General features: G+C 39.1%; 2 protein-coding genes and 1 long non-coding RNA gene across 9 annotated transcripts; 1 reads left to right on the forward strand and 2 right to left on the reverse strand.

Moving 5' to 3' along the window:
• Positions 1 to 498: 498 nt before the first annotated feature.
• Positions 499 to 894, reverse strand: LOC149610792 (uncharacterized). The gene is made up of 2 exons (XR_016376590.1): positions 761 to 894; positions 499 to 678 (listed from the first exon to the last, which is right to left on the reverse strand). It is a non-coding gene; the product is annotated as an uncharacterized LOC149610792 (long non-coding RNA).
• A 10,738-nt stretch (positions 895 to 11,632) lies between these two features.
• Positions 11,633 to 17,764, forward strand: LOC149610793 (uncharacterized). Of its 7 annotated transcripts, none has more exons than XM_089859703.1 (3): positions 11,633 to 17,476; positions 17,546 to 17,626; positions 17,711 to 17,764. In XM_089859703.1, the coding sequence occupies exon 1, from the start codon at positions 11,633 to 11,635 to the stop codon at positions 12,392 to 12,394; it is 762 nt and encodes a 253-aa protein (XP_089715829.1). In that variant the 3' UTR covers positions 12,395 to 17,476; positions 17,546 to 17,626; positions 17,711 to 17,764. The 7 variants fall into 7 exon arrangements, with proteins under 7 accessions (XP_089715829.1, XP_089715827.1, XP_089715831.1 ...); XM_089859701.1 differs by having other exon boundaries at positions 11,633 to 17,369; positions 17,432 to 17,476; positions 17,546 to 17,764; XM_089859705.1 differs by lacking the exon at positions 17,546 to 17,626 and having other exon boundaries at positions 11,633 to 17,369; positions 17,432 to 17,476.
• LOC149610794 (uncharacterized protein F54H12.2-like) lies at positions 15,524 to 16,834 on the reverse strand. The gene is made up of 2 exons (XM_089859578.1): positions 16,256 to 16,834; positions 15,524 to 16,141 (listed from the first exon to the last, which is right to left on the reverse strand). The coding sequence occupies exons 1-2, from the start codon at positions 16,832 to 16,834 to the stop codon at positions 15,524 to 15,526; spliced, it is 1,197 nt and encodes a 398-aa protein (XP_089715704.1).
• Positions 17,765 to 21,299: the final 3,535 nt, after the last annotated feature.

Below are 21,299 nucleotides of genomic sequence, written 5' to 3' on the forward strand. Positions count from 1 at the left end.
CGGCGGTAGCGAGTGTTTCTTCAAGTTCAGTAGCGATATGAGTTGGTAAACAACCCGAATAAAGATCATGTCGAGAAGCGAGTTCATACTCGTATAGTATATTAAAAGTTTCGCGCGACGCTTCTTTAGCCAAGGTAAAAAGAGAAGGTATATTCGATAAAGACATGACTATTATTATGGCGGAGAGAATTTGATAGATCTGAATACAGTAACTTATGGCTAGTAGCGAACTTGATTATCCAGCAGATATACTTTTTGTAACGGGGGGAATCCAGCAGATATACTTTTCGTCACGGGGGAGAAAGAATCATATTATATTAATCAAAAATGTCTTGATTAGAATCAAGACCTAAAAAGTATCGATAAGACTGAGGGTATCACTTGTCTGAAGGATCAGATATTAATTTTTCTTTTTAATTGAAACTTAAATGCATGCTTAAGAAAAAACAACGTTCCATTACCGTTTTCCGTTGAAATAAATTATTTTACTGGTAATCAATTTCAAAAATTTACTTATCTCGGCTTTTCGACCACAATTCCATTCCCCGAAAACATTTTATCATTACATTAATTACTTTTGGGAGAGTACGTGTATGGTTTTGCGTTTTAAAAGGTTCCTAAAGACGTTACATCCCCATTCGTGACCGGCACTCTTCGCAGTGGAACATTTTAATTATTCTAAAACCAATGGCGCCAAATTCAATAGGGACAGTAACATTTTTAGTCGCGGTTTTGCAAAATGATGTAATATCGAGTGTACTTTAGTGAACCGTCGTATTGTTCTTTCTCATAGTTCAGGGCATGATCAGTGTTACTGCCCAATTTCTCTCTCTAGTTTCTAACAATGGTTAGAGACTATTTGATATGGCACGGCACAACGTTATATACATTTGTAAATTCCAGAGCTGTGCTAATTAGCTGACAACTAATTGAATTAGAATTAGCAATTAGGGAAATATTTATGAACTAATTAATTAGCCAATTAGCAATTAGGGAAATATTTATGAATTAATTAATTAGCCAATTAGCAATTAGACATAGAAACTAATTCAATTCAATTAGAAGTTAGACATTTATCAAACTAATTAATTAGAATTACTATTTTCTAATTAAGGTAAAAAAGAAACCATAAGTAAACATAAAAGTTTAAAGTGCCCATGGATTTAGTACTTTGGTAATGCAAAGTTTAATGTTTTAATGCCATTGAAAAACGGGTACGGAAGCCATGAATTATTCTCGAAAAATGAGACAGGCCTCGAGTGTTCCGTCATGTTAAAATTTGTCTCATTTCTTCATTTTATTGCACAGTTCCTATAATGGACTCCTGAGTAGTAAATACATGCGCACTGCCATTAATTCGAGTAGGTAAATCAGTCGAAATTGCGAAATGGGCCAGTTGCGATCCAATTTTCTACTAGTACTAGTATTCTCTCATTATTGAGGAGCTGAAAAATTTAGAGTAGCACTAAGGTTTCCTCATCGATATAATAAGGCTTTTTCATATTCAAATAGATGAATAAAGAATTAATTCCTCGATTTTTTACAACAAATTGGCGTAAAAGTTTAATTGAAAATCCAATTGGCTAATTAGTTAATCCTAAATCTAATTAAATTTTAATTAGATAATTACCTTTCCGAATCATACTAATTAATTAGAATTACTTCTCAATTAGCACTAAGGTAATTAAAATTCAATTACCATTTTCAATTAGTAAATGTTGCTAATTAATTAGAAATTGAATTAGCTAACTAATTAATTAGCACAGCTCTGGTAAATTCTAAGTAGCACAAAAGTAAAAAGAATCCATTTTTTTATATTTTGGTTTGAAATAAATAATCTCATCATAGTAGTTATAACGAACAGAAATTCAAGAGAATGGCACCGGTAATGAGCAGCAAAAAGAGAGGAAAGTTTGCTTCAAGGTAGCAGAGGGACATGGTAGTGAAAATAGTAATCTAGAATTTTGTTCGTTCAAACCTTAATATATCATGAAAAATTCAAGTGAGGAGGCGGCACTACCTAGAAAGATCTATTTTGGCAGATAACAGCGAAAAAATTATGTTCTACACACACTGGGACTATGGGAGAGTTTCTGGGCCGCAGGTCGCACATGATGAAATTTCAACTTCAGTTTACATCAATTCTCCCTGGTCGTACTAGTAGCAGGTTAAGCTATAGTTTTCTCAGGTCCTGTTAGTCTCGAAAGGGTTATATAGTCCTTGTAACTTTTAAAAGGTTGTTGTCATGGCTAAACAGACCGCTATTACAGCTTTTTATTGTTTTATAGGTTTTTTGACACGTTATCTCCCAAAAGTAATTAATGTAATGATAAAATGTTTTCGGGGAATGGAATTGTGGTCGAAAAGCCGAGATAAGTAAATTTTTGAAATTGATTACCAGTAAAATAATTTATTTCAACGGAAAACGGTAATGGAACGTTGTTTTTTCTTAAGCATGCATTTAAGTTTCAATTAAAAAGAAAAATTAATATCTGATCCTTCAGACAAGTGATACCCTCAGTCTTATCGATACTTTTTAGGTCTTGATTCTAATCAAGACATTTTTGATTAATATCTGTTCCTTCAGTCTTCATTTTAATTAAGAATGTTAAGAAACTGTTTTACATTTTCAAAATCTGCACTAAGCAGAAACATATATAAAGGGGACCATAACTTTAGCTCAATCAGACATTTATTTATAATGATACTTCATAAAAAAAACGTAAATCAATAAAAGTTTGTATTCTTATTGTAATTAACATAATACAATTTTTACCAATCATTTATTGAAACGCGAGGTGCCCCCCTAAAAATTCCAGAAATAGGACCAAATTGACAATTTTACAAAATTTTTAAAAATGCTGATTTATGTCCGTTTAACATTTAGCTCAAAATTGTCATAAGCCCAATATGAAATTCGGATATCCTTAAAACTTCATAAAGACGATCCGAGATTGTCAATTTCAAATTTTTTGCAGCATAAACTAACGTCTGTTTAATATTAAGCTTAAAACCTTAAACAAAATATAGTCAGGGCTACCCTAAAAGTTCAAGCGCCCACAAGTACCTACAAGCGCCCACAAGTACCCACAAGTACCTAAAAGTACCTACAAGTACCCACAAGTACCTACAAGTACCCACAAGTACCTACAAGTACCTACAAGTACCCTCAAGTACCCACAAGTACCCACAAGTACCTACAAGTACCCACAAGTACCTACAAGTACCCATAAGCACCTACAAGTACCTACAAGTACCTACAAGTACCCACAAGTAACTACAAGTACCCACAAAAACCTACAAGTACCCACAAAAACCTACAAGTACCTACAAGAACCTACAAGTACCTACAAGTACCTACAAGAACCCACAAGTACCCACAAGTACCTACAAGCATCCACAAGCACCCACAAGTACCTACAAGTACCCACAAGTACCTACAAGTACATACAAGCACCAACAAGTACCCACAAGCACCCACAAGTACATACAAGCACCCACAAGCACCCACAAGTACCAACAAGTACCCACAAGCACCCACAAGTACCAACAAGTACCCACAAGTACCTACAAGCACCCACAAGTACCTAAAAGCACCCACAAGTACCTACAAGTACCCACAAGTACCCACAAGAACCCACAAGTACATACAAGTACCCACAAGTACCTACAAGCACCCACAAGCACCTAAAAGTATCCACAAGCACCTACAAGCACCCACAAATACCTACAAGTACCCACAAGTACCTACAAGTACCCACAAGTACCTACAAGTACCCACAAGTACCTACAAGTACCCACAAGTACCTACAAGTACCCACAAGTACCTACAAGTACCCACAAGTACCTACAAGTACCTACAAGTACCCACAAGTACCCACAAGTACCCACAAAAACCTACAAGTACCTACAAGAACCCACAAGCACCCACAAGTACCTACAAGTACCCACAAGTACCTACAAGTACCCACAAGTACCAACAAGTACCCACAAGTACCAACAAGTACCCACAAGTACCAACAAGTACCGACAAGTACCCACAAGCACCCACAAGTACATACAAGTACCCATAAGTACCTACAAGTACATACAAGTACCCATAAGTACCTACAAGTACATACAAGTACCTACAAATATCCACAAGCACCCACAAGTACCCACAAGTACCCACAAGTACCCACAAGTACCCACAAGTACCTACAAGTACCCACAAGTACCTACAAGTACCTACAAGTACCCACAAGTACCCACAAGTACCTACAAGTACCTACAAGCACCCACAAGTACCTAAAAGCACCCACAAGTACCTACAAGTACCCACAAGTACCCACAAGAACCCACAAGTACATACAAGTACCCACAAGTACCTACAAGCACCCACAAGCACCTAAAAGTATCCACAAGCACCTACAAGCACCCACAAATACCTACAAGTACCCACAAGTACCTACAAGTACCCACAAGTACCTACAAGTACCCACAAGTACCTACAAGTACCCACAAGTACCTACAAGTACCCACAAGTACCTACAAGCACCCACAAGCACCTAAAAGTATCCACAAGCACCTACAAGCACCCACAAGTACCCACAAGTACCCACAAGTACCCACAAGTACCTACAAGTACCCACAAGTACCTACAAGTACCTACAAGTACCCACAAGTACCCACAAGTACCTACAAGTACCTACAAGAACTCACAAGTACCCACAAGTACCCACAAGCACCCACAAGCACCCACAAGTACCTACAAGCACCCACAAGCACCCACAAGTACCTGCAAGTACCCACAAGTACCTACAAGCACCCACAAGCACCCACAAGTACCTACAAGCATCCACAAGCACCCACAAGTACCTACAAGTACCCACAAGTACCCTCAAGTACCTACAAGTACCCACAAGTACCCACAAGTACCCACAAGTACCCACAAGTACCCATAAGTACCCACAAGTACCTACAAGTACCCACAAGTACCTACAAGTACCCACAAAAACCTACAAGTACCCACAAAAACCTACAAGTACCTACAAGAACCTACAAGTACCTACAAGAACCCACAAGTACCCACAAGTACCTACAAGCATCCACAAGCACCCACAAGTACCTACAAGTACCCACAAGTACCTACAAGAACATACAAGCACCAACAAGTACCCACAAGCACCCACAAGTACCAACAAGTACCCACAAGTACCTACAAGCACCCACAAGTACCTAAAAGCACCCACAAGTACCTACAAGTACCCACAAGTACCCACAAGAACCCACAAGTACATACAAGTACCCACAAGTACCTACAAGCACCCACAAGCACCTAAAAGTATCCACAAGCACCTACAAGCACCCACAAGTACCCACAAGTACCCACAAGTACCTACAAGTACCCACAAGTACCTACAAGTACCCACAAGTACCTACAAGTACCCACAAGTACCTACAAGTACCCACAAGTACCCACAAGTACCTACAAGTACCTACAAGTACCCACAAGTACCTACAAGTACCCACAAGTACCTACAAGTACCCACAAGTACCCACAAGTACCCACAAAAACCTACAAGTACCTACAAGAACCCACAAGCACCCACAAGTACCTACAAGTACCCACAAGTACCTACAAGCATCCACAAGTACCTACAAGCATCCACAAGCACCCACAAGTACCTACAAGTACCCACAAGTACCTACAAGTACATACAAGCACCAACAAGTACCCACAAGCACCCACAAGTACCAACAAGTACCCACAAGTACCTACAAGCACCCACAAGTACCTAAAAGCACCCACAAGTACCTACAAGTACCCACAAGTACCCACAAGAACCCACAAGTACATACAAGTACCCACAAGTACCTACAAGCACCCACAAGCACCTAAAAGTATCCACAAGCACCTACAAGCACCCACAAGTACCCACAAGTACCCACAAGTACCTACAAGTACCCACAAGTACCTACAAGTACCCACAAGTACCTACAAGTACCCACAAGTACCTACAAGTACCCACAAGTACCCACAAGTACCTACAAGTACCTACAAGTACCCACAAGTACCTACAAGTACCCACAAGTACCTACAAGTACCCACAAGTACCCACAAGTACCCACAAAAACCTACAAGTACCTACAAGAACCCACAAGCACCCACAAGTACCTACAAGTACCCACAAGTACCTACAAGCATCCACAAGTACCTACAAGCATCCACAAGCACCCACAAGTACCTACAAGTACCCACAAGTACCTACAAGTACATACAAGCACCAACAAGTACCCACAAGCACCCACAAGTACCTACAAGCACCCACAAGTACCTACAAGCACCCACAAGTACCTAAAAGCACCCACAAGTACCTAAAAGCACCCACAAGTACCTACAAGTACCCACAAGTACATACAAGTACCCACAAGTACCTACAAGCACCCACAAGCACCTAAAAGTATCCACAAGCACCTACAAGCACCCACAAGTACCCACAAGTACCCACAAGTACCCACAAGTACCCACAAGTACCTACAAGTACCCACAAGTACCTACAAGTACCCACAAGTACCTACAAGTACCTACAAGTACCCACAAGTACCTACAAGTACCCACAAGTACCTACAAGTACCCACAAGTACCCACAAGTACCCACAAAAACCTACAAGTACCTACAAGAACCCACAAGCACCCACAAGTACCTACAAGTACCCACAAGTACCTACAAGTACCCACAAGTACCTACAAGTACCCACAAGTACCAACAAGTACCCACAAGTACCAACAAGTACCGACAAGTACCCACAAGCACCCACAAGTACATACAAGTACCCATAAGTACCTACAAGTATCCACAAGCACCCACAAGTACCCACAAGTACCCACAAGTACCTACAAGTACCCACAAGTACCTACAAGTACACACAAGTACCCACAAGTACCTACAAGTACCCACAAGTACCTACAAGTACCCACAAGTACCTACAAGTACCCACAAGTACCCACAAGTACCCACAAGTACCTACAAGTACCTACAAGAACTCACAAGTACCCACAAGTACCTACAAGAACTCACAAGTACCCACAAGTACCCACAAGTACCCACAAGCACCCACAAGCACCCACAAGTACCTACAAGCACCCACAAGTACCTGCAAGTACCCACAAGTACCTACAAGCACCCACAAGAACCTACAAGTACCTACAAGAACCTACAAGCACCCACAAGTATCCACAAGCACCTACAAGCACCCACAAGTACCTACAAGCACCCACAAGTACCTACAAGCACCCACAAGTACCTGCAAGTACCCATAAGAACCTACAAGCACCTACAAGTACCTACAAGTACCTACAAGCACCCACAAGTACCCACAAGTACCTACAAGCACCCACAAGCACCTACAAGTATCCACAAGCACCTACAAGTACCCACAAGCACCTACAAGTACCCACAAGCACCTACAAGCACCCACAAGTACCTACAAGCACCCACAAGTACCCACAAGAACACACAAGTACCTACAAGCACCCACAAGTACCTACAAGTACATACAAGCACCAACAAGTACCCACAAGCACCCACAAGTACCAACAAGTACCCACAAGTACCTACAAGCACCCACAAGTACCTAAAAGCACCCACAAGTACCTACAAGTACCCACAAGTACCCACAAGAACCCACAAGTACATACAAGTACCCACAAGTACCTACAAGCACCCACAAGCACCTAAAAGTATCCACAAGCACCTACAAGCACCCACAAGTACCCACAAGTACCCACAAGTACCTACAAGTACCCACAAGTACCTACAAGTACCCACAAGTACCTACAAGTACCCACAAGTACCTACAAGTACCCACAAGTACCCACAAGTACCTACAAGTACCTACAAGTACCCACAAGTACCTACAAGTACCCACAAGTACCTACAAGTACCCACAAGTACCCACAAGTACCCACAAAAACCTACAAGTACCTACAAGAACCCACAAGCACCCACAAGTACCTACAAGTACCCACAAGTACCTACAAGCATCCACAAGTACCTACAAGCATCCACAAGCACCCACAAGTACCTACAAGTACCCACAAGTACCTACAAGTACATACAAGCACCAACAAGTACCCACAAGCACCCACAAGTACCAACAAGTACCCACAAGTACCTACAAGCACCCACAAGTACCTAAAAGCACCCACAAGTACCTACAAGTACCCACAAGTACCCACAAGAACCCACAAGTACATACAAGTACCCACAAGTACCTACAAGCACCCACAAGCACCTAAAAGTATCCACAAGCACCTACAAGCACCCACAAGTACCCACAAGTACCCACAAGTACCTACAAGTACCCACAAGTACCTACAAGTACCCACAAGTACCTACAAGTACCCACAAGTACCTACAAGTACCCACAAGTACCCACAAGTACCTACAAGTACCTACAAGTACCCACAAGTACCTACAAGTACCCACAAGTACCTACAAGTACCCACAAGTACCCACAAGTACCCACAAAAACCTACAAGTACCTACAAGAACCCACAAGCACCCACAAGTACCTACAAGTACCCACAAGTACCTACAAGCATCCACAAGTACCTACAAGCATCCACAAGCACCCACAAGTACCTACAAGTACCCACAAGTACCTACAAGTACATACAAGCACCAACAAGTACCCACAAGCACCCACAAGTACCTACAAGCACCCACAAGTACCTACAAGCACCCACAAGTACCTAAAAGCACCCACAAGTACCTAAAAGCACCCACAAGTACCTACAAGTACCCACAAGTACATACAAGTACCCACAAGTACCTACAAGCACCCACAAGCACCTAAAAGTATCCACAAGCACCTACAAGCACCCACAAGTACCCACAAGTACCCACAAGTACCCACAAGTACCCACAAGTACCTACAAGTACCCACAAGTACCTACAAGTACCCACAAGTACCTACAAGTACCTACAAGTACCCACAAGTACCTACAAGTACCCACAAGTACCTACAAGTACCCACAAGTACCCACAAGTACCCACAAAAACCTACAAGTACCTACAAGAACCCACAAGCACCCACAAGTACCTACAAGTACCCACAAGTACCTACAAGTACCCACAAGTACCTACAAGTACCCACAAGTACCAACAAGTACCCACAAGTACCAACAAGTACCGACAAGTACCCACAAGCACCCACAAGTACATACAAGTACCCATAAGTACCTACAAGTATCCACAAGCACCCACAAGTACCCACAAGTACCCACAAGTACCTACAAGTACCCACAAGTACCTACAAGTACACACAAGTACCCACAAGTACCTACAAGTACCCACAAGTACCTACAAGTACCCACAAGTACCTACAAGTACCCACAAGTACCCACAAGTACCCACAAGTACCTACAAGTACCTACAAGAACTCACAAGTACCCACAAGTACCTACAAGAACTCACAAGTACCCACAAGTACCCACAAGTACCCACAAGCACCCACAAGCACCCACAAGTACCTACAAGCACCCACAAGTACCTGCAAGTACCCACAAGTACCTACAAGCACCCACAAGAACCTACAAGTACCTACAAGAACCTACAAGCACCCACAAGTATCCACAAGCACCTACAAGCACCCACAAGTACCTACAAGCACCCACAAGTACCTACAAGCACCCACAAGTACCTGCAAGTACCCATAAGAACCTACAAGCACCTACAAGTACCTACAAGTACCTACAAGCACCCACAAGTACCCACAAGTACCTACAAGCACCCACAAGCACCTACAAGTATCCACAAGCACCTACAAGTACCCACAAGCACCTACAAGTACCCACAAGCACCTACAAGCACCCACAAGTACCTACAAGCACCCACAAGTACCCACAAGAACACACAAGTACCTACAAGCACCCACAAGAACCCACAAGTACCCACAAGAACCCACAAGTACCTACAAGCACCCTCAAGAACCCACAAGAACCCACAAGTACCTACAAGTACCCACAAGAACCCACATGTACCCACAAGAACCCACAAGTACCTACAAGCACCCACAAGTACCTAAAAGCACCCACAAGTACCTACAAGTACCTACAAGTACCCACAAGTACCCACAAGTACCCACAAGTACCCACAAGAACCCACAAGTACCTACAAGCACCCACAAGTACCTAAAAGCACCCACAAGAACCCGGGCAAAGCACCTACAAGAGCTCAAACGCCATGTTTTTCTTGATAATATCCCTCTAACGAAGTGAATCACAACAAAAACGCCGTAAGTTTAACATAAAAAATTAGGGCTAAAATGCGTGTCTCTAACAGTGGTAAAACGCCGTAATTCCAATACCCAAAACAACGTAAGTCAAAGTATGTGTTAATAATGATAAAAATCAATACTTAAACTTAATTTATCTTAATGAAACTAAGAAAAGGCACATCTATGGACTGTTATCTTTCATTTAAGATGGTTCCCAAACGTAACGAATGAATAGTTTTCTTTATACACGATCGCAATTAAGGTCATTTTTCAAAAAAATCCCATGTTATCTCTATGGAACAATATAGTATGTTTCACCAAATGTCTTAATAATTTTATGGATTCTAAAACCACCCTTAACAACTTTTTTCATTATAGAATTAACTATTAGTTGGATCTCTTTGAAATTTTAACCACAAAATTAGGGCCCAAATTTTAGTTCACTGGCAAAATTTCAAAGCGGCAAACACAATACGAAAAACGTTACAGCCAATCAAAGAACCCTCCTTTAGCATTAGAGGGAGTATCAAGTCTTATCTAAGAGAGCGACCGCTCTCCTAGAATTAATAAATCCACTGTACTATAGTCATCAACCGAATACACCCTCAAGTAACATTGGCTCGCTCGTTAACGTATCTGCCTTTAAACTCGTTGTTCTATGTATCACGAGTTCGAATCCCCTTAGCGAGAGTCCTTAACAAGCGAACCAAGGTTACTTTTGTAAAGGATATATTTTTATAATAAACAGTTGTTTTTATGAAGCGAAAACAAGGTTGGTTGACGTCAAAGATAATTGGAAATATATTTTACTCTCTTATAACAAACAGTTGTTGGTTATAGACTTCGTTCCATAAAATACTATTAAGCTAGCTAGGATCCGAGGCTTCGTTATACCTGAAGGTGAATAATATAGCGCCTATGCCGTGATAAAAATATATTTTGCTCCTTTAACAGTTGTTGGTTATAGACTTCGTTCCATAAAATAACTTAATCTAGCTAGGACCCAAGGATTCGTTATACCTGAAGGTGAATAATATAGCGCCTATACCGTGTTATATTTTGCTCCGTTATAACTAACAGGTGTTTTTATAAAGCGAAAACAAGGTTGACGTCAAAGTTAATTCGAAATATACGTGTGACGTCAAGGTTATAGACTTCGTTCTACAAAAATCTATGAACCTCGGTTCAGCATACCTTAAAGGACGAGAATCATTCGGACCGAAAAATACTTTACTAACAACTTGCTATAACAAATTTCTATAAAAAGGTGAGTACTTTATACTTTTCAAATGGACTAGAAAATTTAGTAAGAGGGAAATAGTTATTTTATACAGCGAATCAGAGTAAGAGACACGCTCTTGTGACCGAAATGGAAGAAGAAAATATAATAGAATCTCCTAGAAAAAAACAAAAAATAGAAGACGTTAAAGTAACGTCTTTACAAGATATCGCTATAAAAAATTTGATGCATGTTTTTAAATATAAGTTGCATAATGAAAGATATTTTAATTTTAACGATGTAAAAAATTTTATACCGAAAACTTTTTGGGGGCAAATAGAATCCGTCTTTTTTAAAGCCGCCGAAGTAGAGAAACATCGACCACCTGGAACTTTCGAAGATTTGGATATAAGTATATCAAAATCGTCTATAGAGAGAAAAATAGTGTTCGACGAATTCATTCCCTTAACGTTTGAAGAATTTGAACTAGTGCATCGCAATCGGATAGAAACGCCACCATTTATCTTAACAAATGAACAAAATCATTTACATTACCAATATTTTGCAAAAATTTGCTATTGTGGTTGCCCTCAAAATTATAGACGAATATGTCCCGGTTGCTATTTTCATCATAGTTTAAACGATTGTTTAAACGCTAAATATGAACAGTTAACTGATCACTATCAGGTTAATAGTAAAGATGCGTTACACTATTATATCTGGAACTATAACAAAAGTTGGTGTTCCAACTGCATTTTACAACCATTATTCTCATTAAAAGATGCTGACGATTGCGAACAAACTACTGATTGGCATAGTCCGTCAAATAATTATCCCTTCGAACACGGTTTTATGGGGGAAGACATTAACCGTAACACTACTCCAAGACCTACAATAGAAGACGCGTTCTAACAGTTAATTACGTACAGGCGCCGCTCCAACTGAATTTTACCATAAACTCTAAATTTCCCTGAATTTTTGAAAGTTTTCCCAGTTACCCAGGTTTGTACGAACCCTGAATTCATCCTCGTAGAAATAGACAGTTCAACTATATTATGAAAAATACAGAAATAATATCCTAATAACTTAATTGATTGGTTAAGAAAATTAAAATTAATAATAAAACAGTTCACCACAATGTTTAATAGTGTCATTTATTTTATGTTTTTCTTTACAAACAAGAGATGCTTCATTACGAGTTTGTTTTTTAAAATGAAGAGCTATTGTTGTTATTTATTTGTCTTTGATATTTCGTTTTTCGTTCCTTTTATTTTTTAATAAAATGAAGGGGCAGGGACTGAAGAAACGATTTCATCTGTTTCTGAGGTTTATTTCAAGTAACGTACTCTAGTCCCTAGATGCACACACGCGCTGCTGTTTTTCAATTAATCGCAATTTTTGACAATTACTTCTTAACTTCTTCAACGTAATTCGCGGGGAAATATTAACCATTTTGAAACACTCAACCTCAATCTATACTCCTAATCTAACCTCAAATCCCAACCCGTAACTCGAACTCAAACACCGCCCGTAACCCAAACCCTAACCGTAACCAACCTCGAACCCTATACCTTACCCGAACTCAATCCTAAGAGATGTTTCATTAAGAGTTTGTTTTTTAAATGAAGAGCTATTGTTGTTGTTTATTTGTCTTTGATATTTCGTTTTTCGTTCCTTTTATTTTTTAATAAAATGAAGGGGCAGGGACTGAAGAAACGATTTCATCTGTTTCTGAGGTTTATTTCAAGTAACGTACTCTAGTCCCTAGATGCACACACGCGCTGCTGTTTTTCAATTAATCGCAATTTTTGACAATTACTTCTTAACTTCTTCAACGTAATTCGCGGGATATATATCCACGATGTCGTCTTGACGACTTTTGCATCAACCTTGCTCGTACGTATATATTAACGTTTTTCTAAAAAAAGGTTTTATTCACTTATTATAAATTATGGCATGCAGATTAAAATTTATTCATCCTTATCAAATGGTTTGCTCCGGACCAACTATGTCGGGAAAATCGACATTTGTATTTAAATTGTTGGAAAATAGTCGATTAATGATTGAGCCACCTCCAGATCGTATAGTTTATTGTTATTCTATGTATCAACCAAAATTTGACGAATTAAAAAGAAAAATTGGAAATATCGATTTTATAAAAGGTTTACCGCCTAATGACGAAGATTTCTTCGATAGGACTAAAAATAATCTGTTGATTTTCGACGACTTATCATCCGAGTGTAATAGTAGCAGTCAAATTTCTGATTGGTTTGTCAAGGGGTCTCATCATCTCAATACCTCGTTGATTTTAATTACGCAGAACCTCTTCGCTAAGGGGAAAGAGGCCAGGACAATAAGTCTTAATTGTTCTTATATAATTATCTATAAGTCTCCGAGAGATTCGTCCGCTGTTGAATACCTAGGACGGCAAACGTTTCCCAAAAAGAAACATTTTTTAGCTAAAGCCTATGAAATGGCTACGGAGAAACCTCATAGTTATATATTAATTGATTGTAAACAGGACCAAGATGATAAACTACGTTTAAGGAGCAATGTCCTTCCTTCTGATGGTCCTATGATAGTTTTTGTCGAGGATTAAATTAACGCGAACTCTCCAAAATAAATTATTTACCATAACGATGGTACCCCGATCACTTCGTCCACACTATCCCTTCTTACACGTTTTAAAACATAGTAAACAAAGAAAAAAAATTCTTAAAAATAGTAGCAATGCTCAGATAAAAGCTATTTGCAATATTTGTCATAATATTACAACTGGAGGCTTACCAATCACCAAGGCTCAAAAGGCAAAACTTAGGAGTCATAAAAGGGTTATAAGAAGATTAGCTCTGAAATCTTTGTCATTAAAAAAGAAACGTCGTTTGATGACTAATCAAACAGGAGGATTCTGGCCTTTACTACTAGGAACATTGGTCCCTAGTGTAATTTCGGCGATTAACGCTGTACGATGAAAAAAATGATACTAGTTCCGGCTTCTACAGTTTTGTCGGCCGTAGACAGAGAATTATCCGATTTAGACAAAGAAATGAGTGAAATTCTTGAAAAACCAGGAACATCCGAAACAAAATTGAGAGAATATTTGACAACGCTACAAAAGTTTCTAAACGTTAAGAAATTTGTTGAACCACCGACCGTAAAATTAAGTCAACCCCCTATTGTACAACCATTGCCAGTTCCAATGGTTCCGACATCGACACCTAATCTAATACCTACACTGCCTCCAAATATAATGCCATCAACACCTGCAAATGTGATGTCAACGCAGTCACCAGCAGCAACAGCACCAGCTCCGCCATTTACATTTACTGCTCCAGTATCTACTGTATTACCAAATCCTGAAAGGCTTAAAAAGAATAGGAAAAACAGTATGGCCCAAGTAATTCACGAATATCAAGAACTGAAAAAATTGTACTCTCCGCTTGAACTAAGAAGGAAACCTAAAAAAAATTCCAAACCAAAAGAAGAAGAATCAAACATAACTGTAAGACGACAAAACAAAAGACGAAAGACGGAAAATAAATGGATCGATTTATACGAATAAAGTTTATTGATTACAATACATGTCTTTATGATTTAATAAATGATTGCACATAAACAAAAGCACCATTGCTTCGTTATACATTAAATCATGAGGATTATATAAGTCTTGAATAATCATATCTAGGGTATAGCCGTTACACATGTTAAATAAATAGAAAATACAATGTAGTCCACACGTTTCTGACAAAGGATATTGTATAGGTACGTTGTTAAAATACCATTTACTAGCGTAAAGGTTAAGGTCTACAAGATTGTAGTAAAAAGGATCATTTCCGTAAGAATCAAAAAAGGTACCTATTCCATTATCTACGTAGATTGCTAACCAGTGAATGCCTCGGCTTGATTTTGGTTCCGTATTCAAACAAAAACAATATTTTTTCTGTCTGGGTGGTAATGGTTTTTGATCAAAGGCAAAAACACCGAGAAAAAATGGTTTTGTTACGGATTCACACGTTAAAAATTCGTTTATTTCTACGGTGTTCATTCTCCTGAGGGATTGTAAATCACGGTGCGATCTTTTGAAATTATTATTTCCGATTCAAATTCCGCGTAAACAATAGCCGTTACATTATGAACCAACGGAGACTTAAATTTCATTGATATTCTCAAGTTTCCTTGTTTATTCCGTGATAGATGGTCAGCACTAGCTTGCTCTTCCGGGGTTAAATCAAATCCGTAGAGAACGTTACCTTCTTTATATTCTTCGTAAGAAACACAATTTCCTTTATTTCTTTTGAACAAGTCCAAAGCCGTATAATTTGAAAGATACTCTCGGGAATACTCGTTAACGTTATAGTTTGGCGTAAATGGAGGGTTGGGAAATGTTTGGTTCCCTATTGTTAAGGCCAAGTAGTTTAAATTGAAATGAGCAAATTCGAAACCATTTAAACTCAGATCGCCGTTAAAGGCTGCCGTTCTAACTAAACCAATAATTACCCGGGCTGGCATTTTGTTCATAAATACATTTTCGCGTGTAATATCCGTTAAACCACTACTAATAGAAAAGTATTTTAACACGGTCCGGTTAATAGGGTAAATAACGTTATGCTTTTCATGAACCATAGCGTGAGCTAACATTATTTCCGCATTGACCTTAACCTTTTTAATTAGTAAAGTTACGTCTAATATTTTAAATTTAAATTTTTGATTTGCTATTGTTGAGATAATAGCAAATTCGTTTACTGACTTTATGAATCGAAACCTAACATCTACGTTATTTAAAAGAAACTTGTCCATTCGACACACATCAAGATGTAAATCACCGATCATATCAACGGGGTTTGAGAGGGCTACGCGATTTTTTCTTTTCAACATACCATTGTTATCATTTTTATTCGCAGCTAAAAACATTTTTGCGGCGTCTACTGGATTATCTTTGTAGTACATTTTTGCAGATAGATAGGAATTTTTTGCACTGTCACCGTAATTTAGATGCGTTTCAAAGAATGCCAAATACGGATAAGCGTTTGTCGAAGTATTAACTTGAGTATCTCCGAAAAACACATCTACTTGATTAAACAGAGCAGCGTGTAACAAATTCACAGGACCCACATCCGTTTCTAGAGCAGTTAATGCAGAACCATCATCTTTGAGTAATTTTACTCTAACTTGTAACAATGTTTTAGCCAAGTCCGTATAGAGATCATTAGATCCTGGAACAAAGAACTCAATAGGGCCTTGATCCGAAATTGATGCCAAAGGCTTGTAAATTACGTAGTCACTATTTTCAACATTGTAATTCGCCGGTGGCACCGCGAATAAATCCAGTTCTGACATCATACCCTCAACCATGTTTATTGTTTTTTAGTCCAAAAAGTCAGTCTTGGTTCGTTTTTTCTTTATGATTCGATTTCTAGTCTTCAGCTTTCTACGGCGACCCGAACCAGTTTGCGGTTGTGACAAGTGTTGACTCGCTTTTTGTAATAAATTTGCTCCAGCTTCGCTCAAATTAGATTTCAGAGACTCTTTTAGGTTTCTACCCGCAATGTAATCACCAGCTATTTTGGACCCAGTTCTTAGGGCTTCTCTTCCTAGTGCTTTCCCAACGGGCTTAAAAACTGGTGTTATAAATCTTATTAAGCTTTTAAAAATACTCCCAAGACCATTTCCTCTCTGAAATACTGGTCCCCGGAAGTGACTAAGACCACTTCCGGTAAGACCACTTCCGGTTTGGTTCAAGTAGTAATTTAGGTATATGTTACTTCGTGTCATGTTTGAGTATGAAATGAAGTTTTATCACTGATTTGTTTAACTTAAACATAATATTCTCTCCATAATCAGTTCTCATGTCTATTTCTATCATTTCAAATGACGGACATCTTAATGGGTAATAGTCAATGTTTTGAAACCGATGGACGGCTAACGTTGTTGATTTATCATTGACTATAGGCACAACCCTTAGTAACGGAGCATAGACATCACCAACTACTTGAGGTAGTATTAAATTTGTATAAATATATAAACTTGCAGTGCCCTTGTCAATATCCGCTATACTCTTGCTAGTTGAATTTCTAAGAGGATAGTCCATTTGATCCTCGTGAAACCCTAACAATCTTCCAAGACCCGACTTTTCTTTCGTGAACAGTAGATAATAATCATTTACACATTTGATATTTACTTTTCCGTCGGGATTCAGGTTTATTTTAATCATAGATCTATGTTCCGTAGGAATTTCATTGGTCATAGCTTCGATGACGTTTTCAATGCTTGTATATTGACCAGGTTGTATTTGTAATATCAACTCTCGAGCATTTTTATGACCTTTTCTCTTCCTGATATAGAAAAAATTATTGGAACTATCTAGGACGAGAGGGTCCTCTTTCTTTCTTTTAACGAGTTCTTCGGGAAACGTAAATCTTTCTTTTATCCATTCCATGGAACTCAATCCTAGGATTTTACCCATCTCCTCAGGTATTTGAACTTCATACCCATTTTTAGCCCTAAGGGCGCAAAAAGCTTTTTCATTATCGTCACTATATGCTACAAACATGTATACCGAAGATCGTATTTCCGGTGGTATGGCATTGTTCATAGTTTTTAATAAATTTTTGTACGCGTCGTAACCATCTCCGCGTAAAGTTCCGCCGGTAAATTGCACCTTAAATTGATCCCAAATATTGTCCGTATAATCGTAGACTCCGGCCCTAAAATAAAGATAGTCTGCAGACACATTATCCCAAGCTTTAGGTAAAAATGCTTCGGCTAAACCCACATGCCAGTTTCCATTCAAATGCAATGGAGCTGGTAATTGAACTTTAAAATGAGATTGCGTGTTTCCCGGAAACACGTTCATAGAAGCCGTACTCACGAGAGTTACGTAAAATGAATCGTTCGACATGACTCGTTAACTTTAAATGTTTTTTATTTTTCAATTACTATTCTATATATTTTACAAGATAACTTTTTGAAGTTCACATTCGTAAAAAGCTCCCCTTATTTCTTCATCATCAAAGTCCTTTACAATATAACAAACGGGGTTTCTGTACAGAATTTTTGAAATGATAAATATTTCCTTGGTCCAGTACCCTTTGTAACCCTTTTCGAACAAAGGTTTGCTTTTTGATAGCCTAACAAGATCACCGACCTTTAACATTGGTGGTTTTGCCCTAGATTGTTTACCATACAGACGTTTCCACACTAAATGCTCATTTTGCATATTGACATCAACAGGAGCCAAACCAGTACTTGAATGTACAGTTGAATTGTAGGCTTTCATTATTTTGGGTAAGGCATCAATGTAATTTAGTTTCTTCGTTCTAGTTAATAACTTGAAGATTTTATCCTTTAAAGTTCTATTAAACCTTTCAATTACTCCGCATTTAATCGCACCTACACTAGTATAAAGACTTATCCCCTCTTTTCTTAAATAATCTTTAAACAATTTTGATAAAAATTCGCTACCTTGATCAACATTAATTCGTAACGGCTTTCTTTCTTTAATAACTCTCCGCATAGCTTTCAAAACCTCTTTACTAGTTTTATTTTTCAAAGGAAGACTCCAAGCATATTTTGAGAGGATATCAATAATAGTTAGAATATATTGAAACCCTTTATTATATTTCTTAAGATTTCGTAGATCGATCAAGTCGCACTGAAATACTTCATTGGCTGTTGTAACGTAAGTACGATTTCTTGGAAAGTATATCCTCCTTGCTTTGTGAATGGTATATGTTGGTTGAGACTGAAGCCATGTCTTAATTTTTTTCTTCGAAACATTTTTCACTCCTTGTTTCAATTTCTTTACGCTACCGTAACTGAGAGGACTTTCACTGTTATAATACACTCGGCTTAACTTATTTTCCATAATTACACTTTCTCAATGAAAGATTTTCTATTTAACCCTTGTCAATGTATGCTTAAAGCTATAAGTTCAACCTTTATCCATTCATCCTCATCTCTTATATCAATGACGTCACAGATACAGTTGTAGATTTTCCCGCCAATGACGTTACAGATACAGTTGCTTTCTACTATTACGTCTAAGATGAATTTCTTATATATTAATTACGCTTTTACGTGGACCTTTTAATTACCATTAAAAACAATACCATAATCAAAATAAACTCCTTAAAAAAGGTTAAAATTTTGAGTCAAACTAAATATTACAATGGATTGCGCAACTTTCAGCCTATCATTAACCCTTGGCCATGTACGTTTAATAAAATTCTCGTCTCTTATCAATGACGTCACAAATACAGTTGTAGAAGAGACTGACAGGTGTTTTCCCGCCAATGACGTCACAGAGACAGTTGTAGACAGGACTGCCAGATTCCCGCGCAATGTTTTCCCGCGAGGGGGCGCGCGAGTTTTCCCGCGAGGGGGCGCAGCCGCCAGGGGGCGCGCGAGTTTTCCCGCGAGGGGGCGCAGCCGCCAGGGGGCGCTGTTTCCCAAGTGGGCGTGGCGAGAGGGTGACCTTGAAATTCTACACCTACACTCTACACCTACATTCTACACCTACATTCTACACCTACATTCTACACCTACGGAGGTACGAAGTGCGGCTTTACACTACTTTGGTGTGTTTTGTGATAAATAACGTAAAAAGTCAAAGTTTTTCCATAAAACCTGACGACCATTTAATTTTCTGGCTTCCGTGACGCAATGGTTAGCGCGTTCAGTTGTTAGTAAAAAGGTTGGTGGTTCGAGCCCAACCGGGAGCGGAGTTGTGAGGTCTCAGATGTAACATAAAAATTCAAAGTTTTTCCACAATACCTGCCGATCATTTAATTTCTGAGTTTCCGTGGCTCAATGGCTAGCGCGTTCGGCTGTTAACCGAAAGGCTGGTGGCGAGCCCACCCGGGAGCGGAGTTGTGAGGTCTCAGATGTAACATAAAAAGTCGAAGTTTTTCCACAATACCTGCCGATCATTTTATTTCTGAGTTTCCGTGGCTCAATGGTTAGTGCGTTCGGCTGTTAACCGAAAGGTTCGTGGTTCGAGCCCACCCGGGAACGGTGTTGTGTTGTGTCAGATGTAACGCGAAAAGTCAAAGTTTTTCTACAATACCTGACGACAATTTATTTTCTAAACTTCCGTGGCACAATGGTTAGCGCGTTCGGCTGTTAACCGAAAGATTGCTAGTTCGAGCCCACCCGGGAACGTTGCTGTGTTTTGGTAAAAATAACGAAAAAAGTCAAAGTTTTTCCATAAACCCTGACGACCATTTAATTTTTGGGATTCCGTGGCGCAATGGTTAGCGCGTTCAGCTGTTAATCTAAAGGTTGGTGGTTCGAGCCCACCCGGGAGCGGTGTTGTGATGTGTCAGATGTAACGTAAAAAGTCAAAGTTTTTCTACAATACCTGACGACAATTTATTTTCTAAACTTCCGTGGCACAATGGTTAGCGCGTTCGGCTGTTAACCGAAAGATTGCTAGTTCGAGCCCACCCGGGAACGTTGGTGTGTTTTGTGATAAATAACGTAAAAAGTCAAAGTTTTTCCATAATACCTGACGACCACTTAATTTTCTGGCTTCCGTGACGCAATGGTTAGCGCGTTCAGTTGTTAGTAAAAAGGTTGGTGGTTCGAGCCCAACCGGGAGCGGAGTTGTGAGGTCTCAGATGTAACATAAAAAGTCAAAGTTTTTCCACAATACCTGCCGATCATTTAATTTCTGAGTTTCCGTGGCTCAATGGCTAGCGCGTTCGGCTGTTAACCGAAAGGTTGGTGGCGAGCCCACCCGGGAGCGGAGTTGTGAGGCCTCAGATGTAAAATAAAAGTCAAAGTTTTTCCACAATACCTCCGATCATTTAATTTCTGA

Source organism: Phalangium opilio, unplaced genomic scaffold (genome assembly GCF_054372755.1).
Source record: "Phalangium opilio isolate 3A_F unplaced genomic scaffold, DU_Popi_V2 ptg000329l_1, whole genome shotgun sequence".
Lineage (NCBI taxonomy): Eukaryota > Metazoa > Arthropoda > Arachnida > Opiliones > Phalangiidae > Phalangium > Phalangium opilio.

Excerpts from the sequence above, each read along its gene's own strand:
- LOC149610793 (XM_089859702.1), top strand. The coding sequence starts at position 11,633 with ATGGAAGAAGAAAATATAATAGAATCTCCTAGAAAAAAACAAAAAATA.
- LOC149610794 (XM_089859578.1), bottom strand. The coding sequence starts at position 16,834 with ATGGTTGAGGGTATGATGTCAGAACTGGATTTATTCGCGGTGCCACCG. Across the intron at positions 16,142-16,255 it reads ACAAGTTTCTTTTAAATAAC|GTTAAGGTCAATGCGGAAAT; the intron begins GTAGATGTTAGG and ends CTAATTAAAAAG.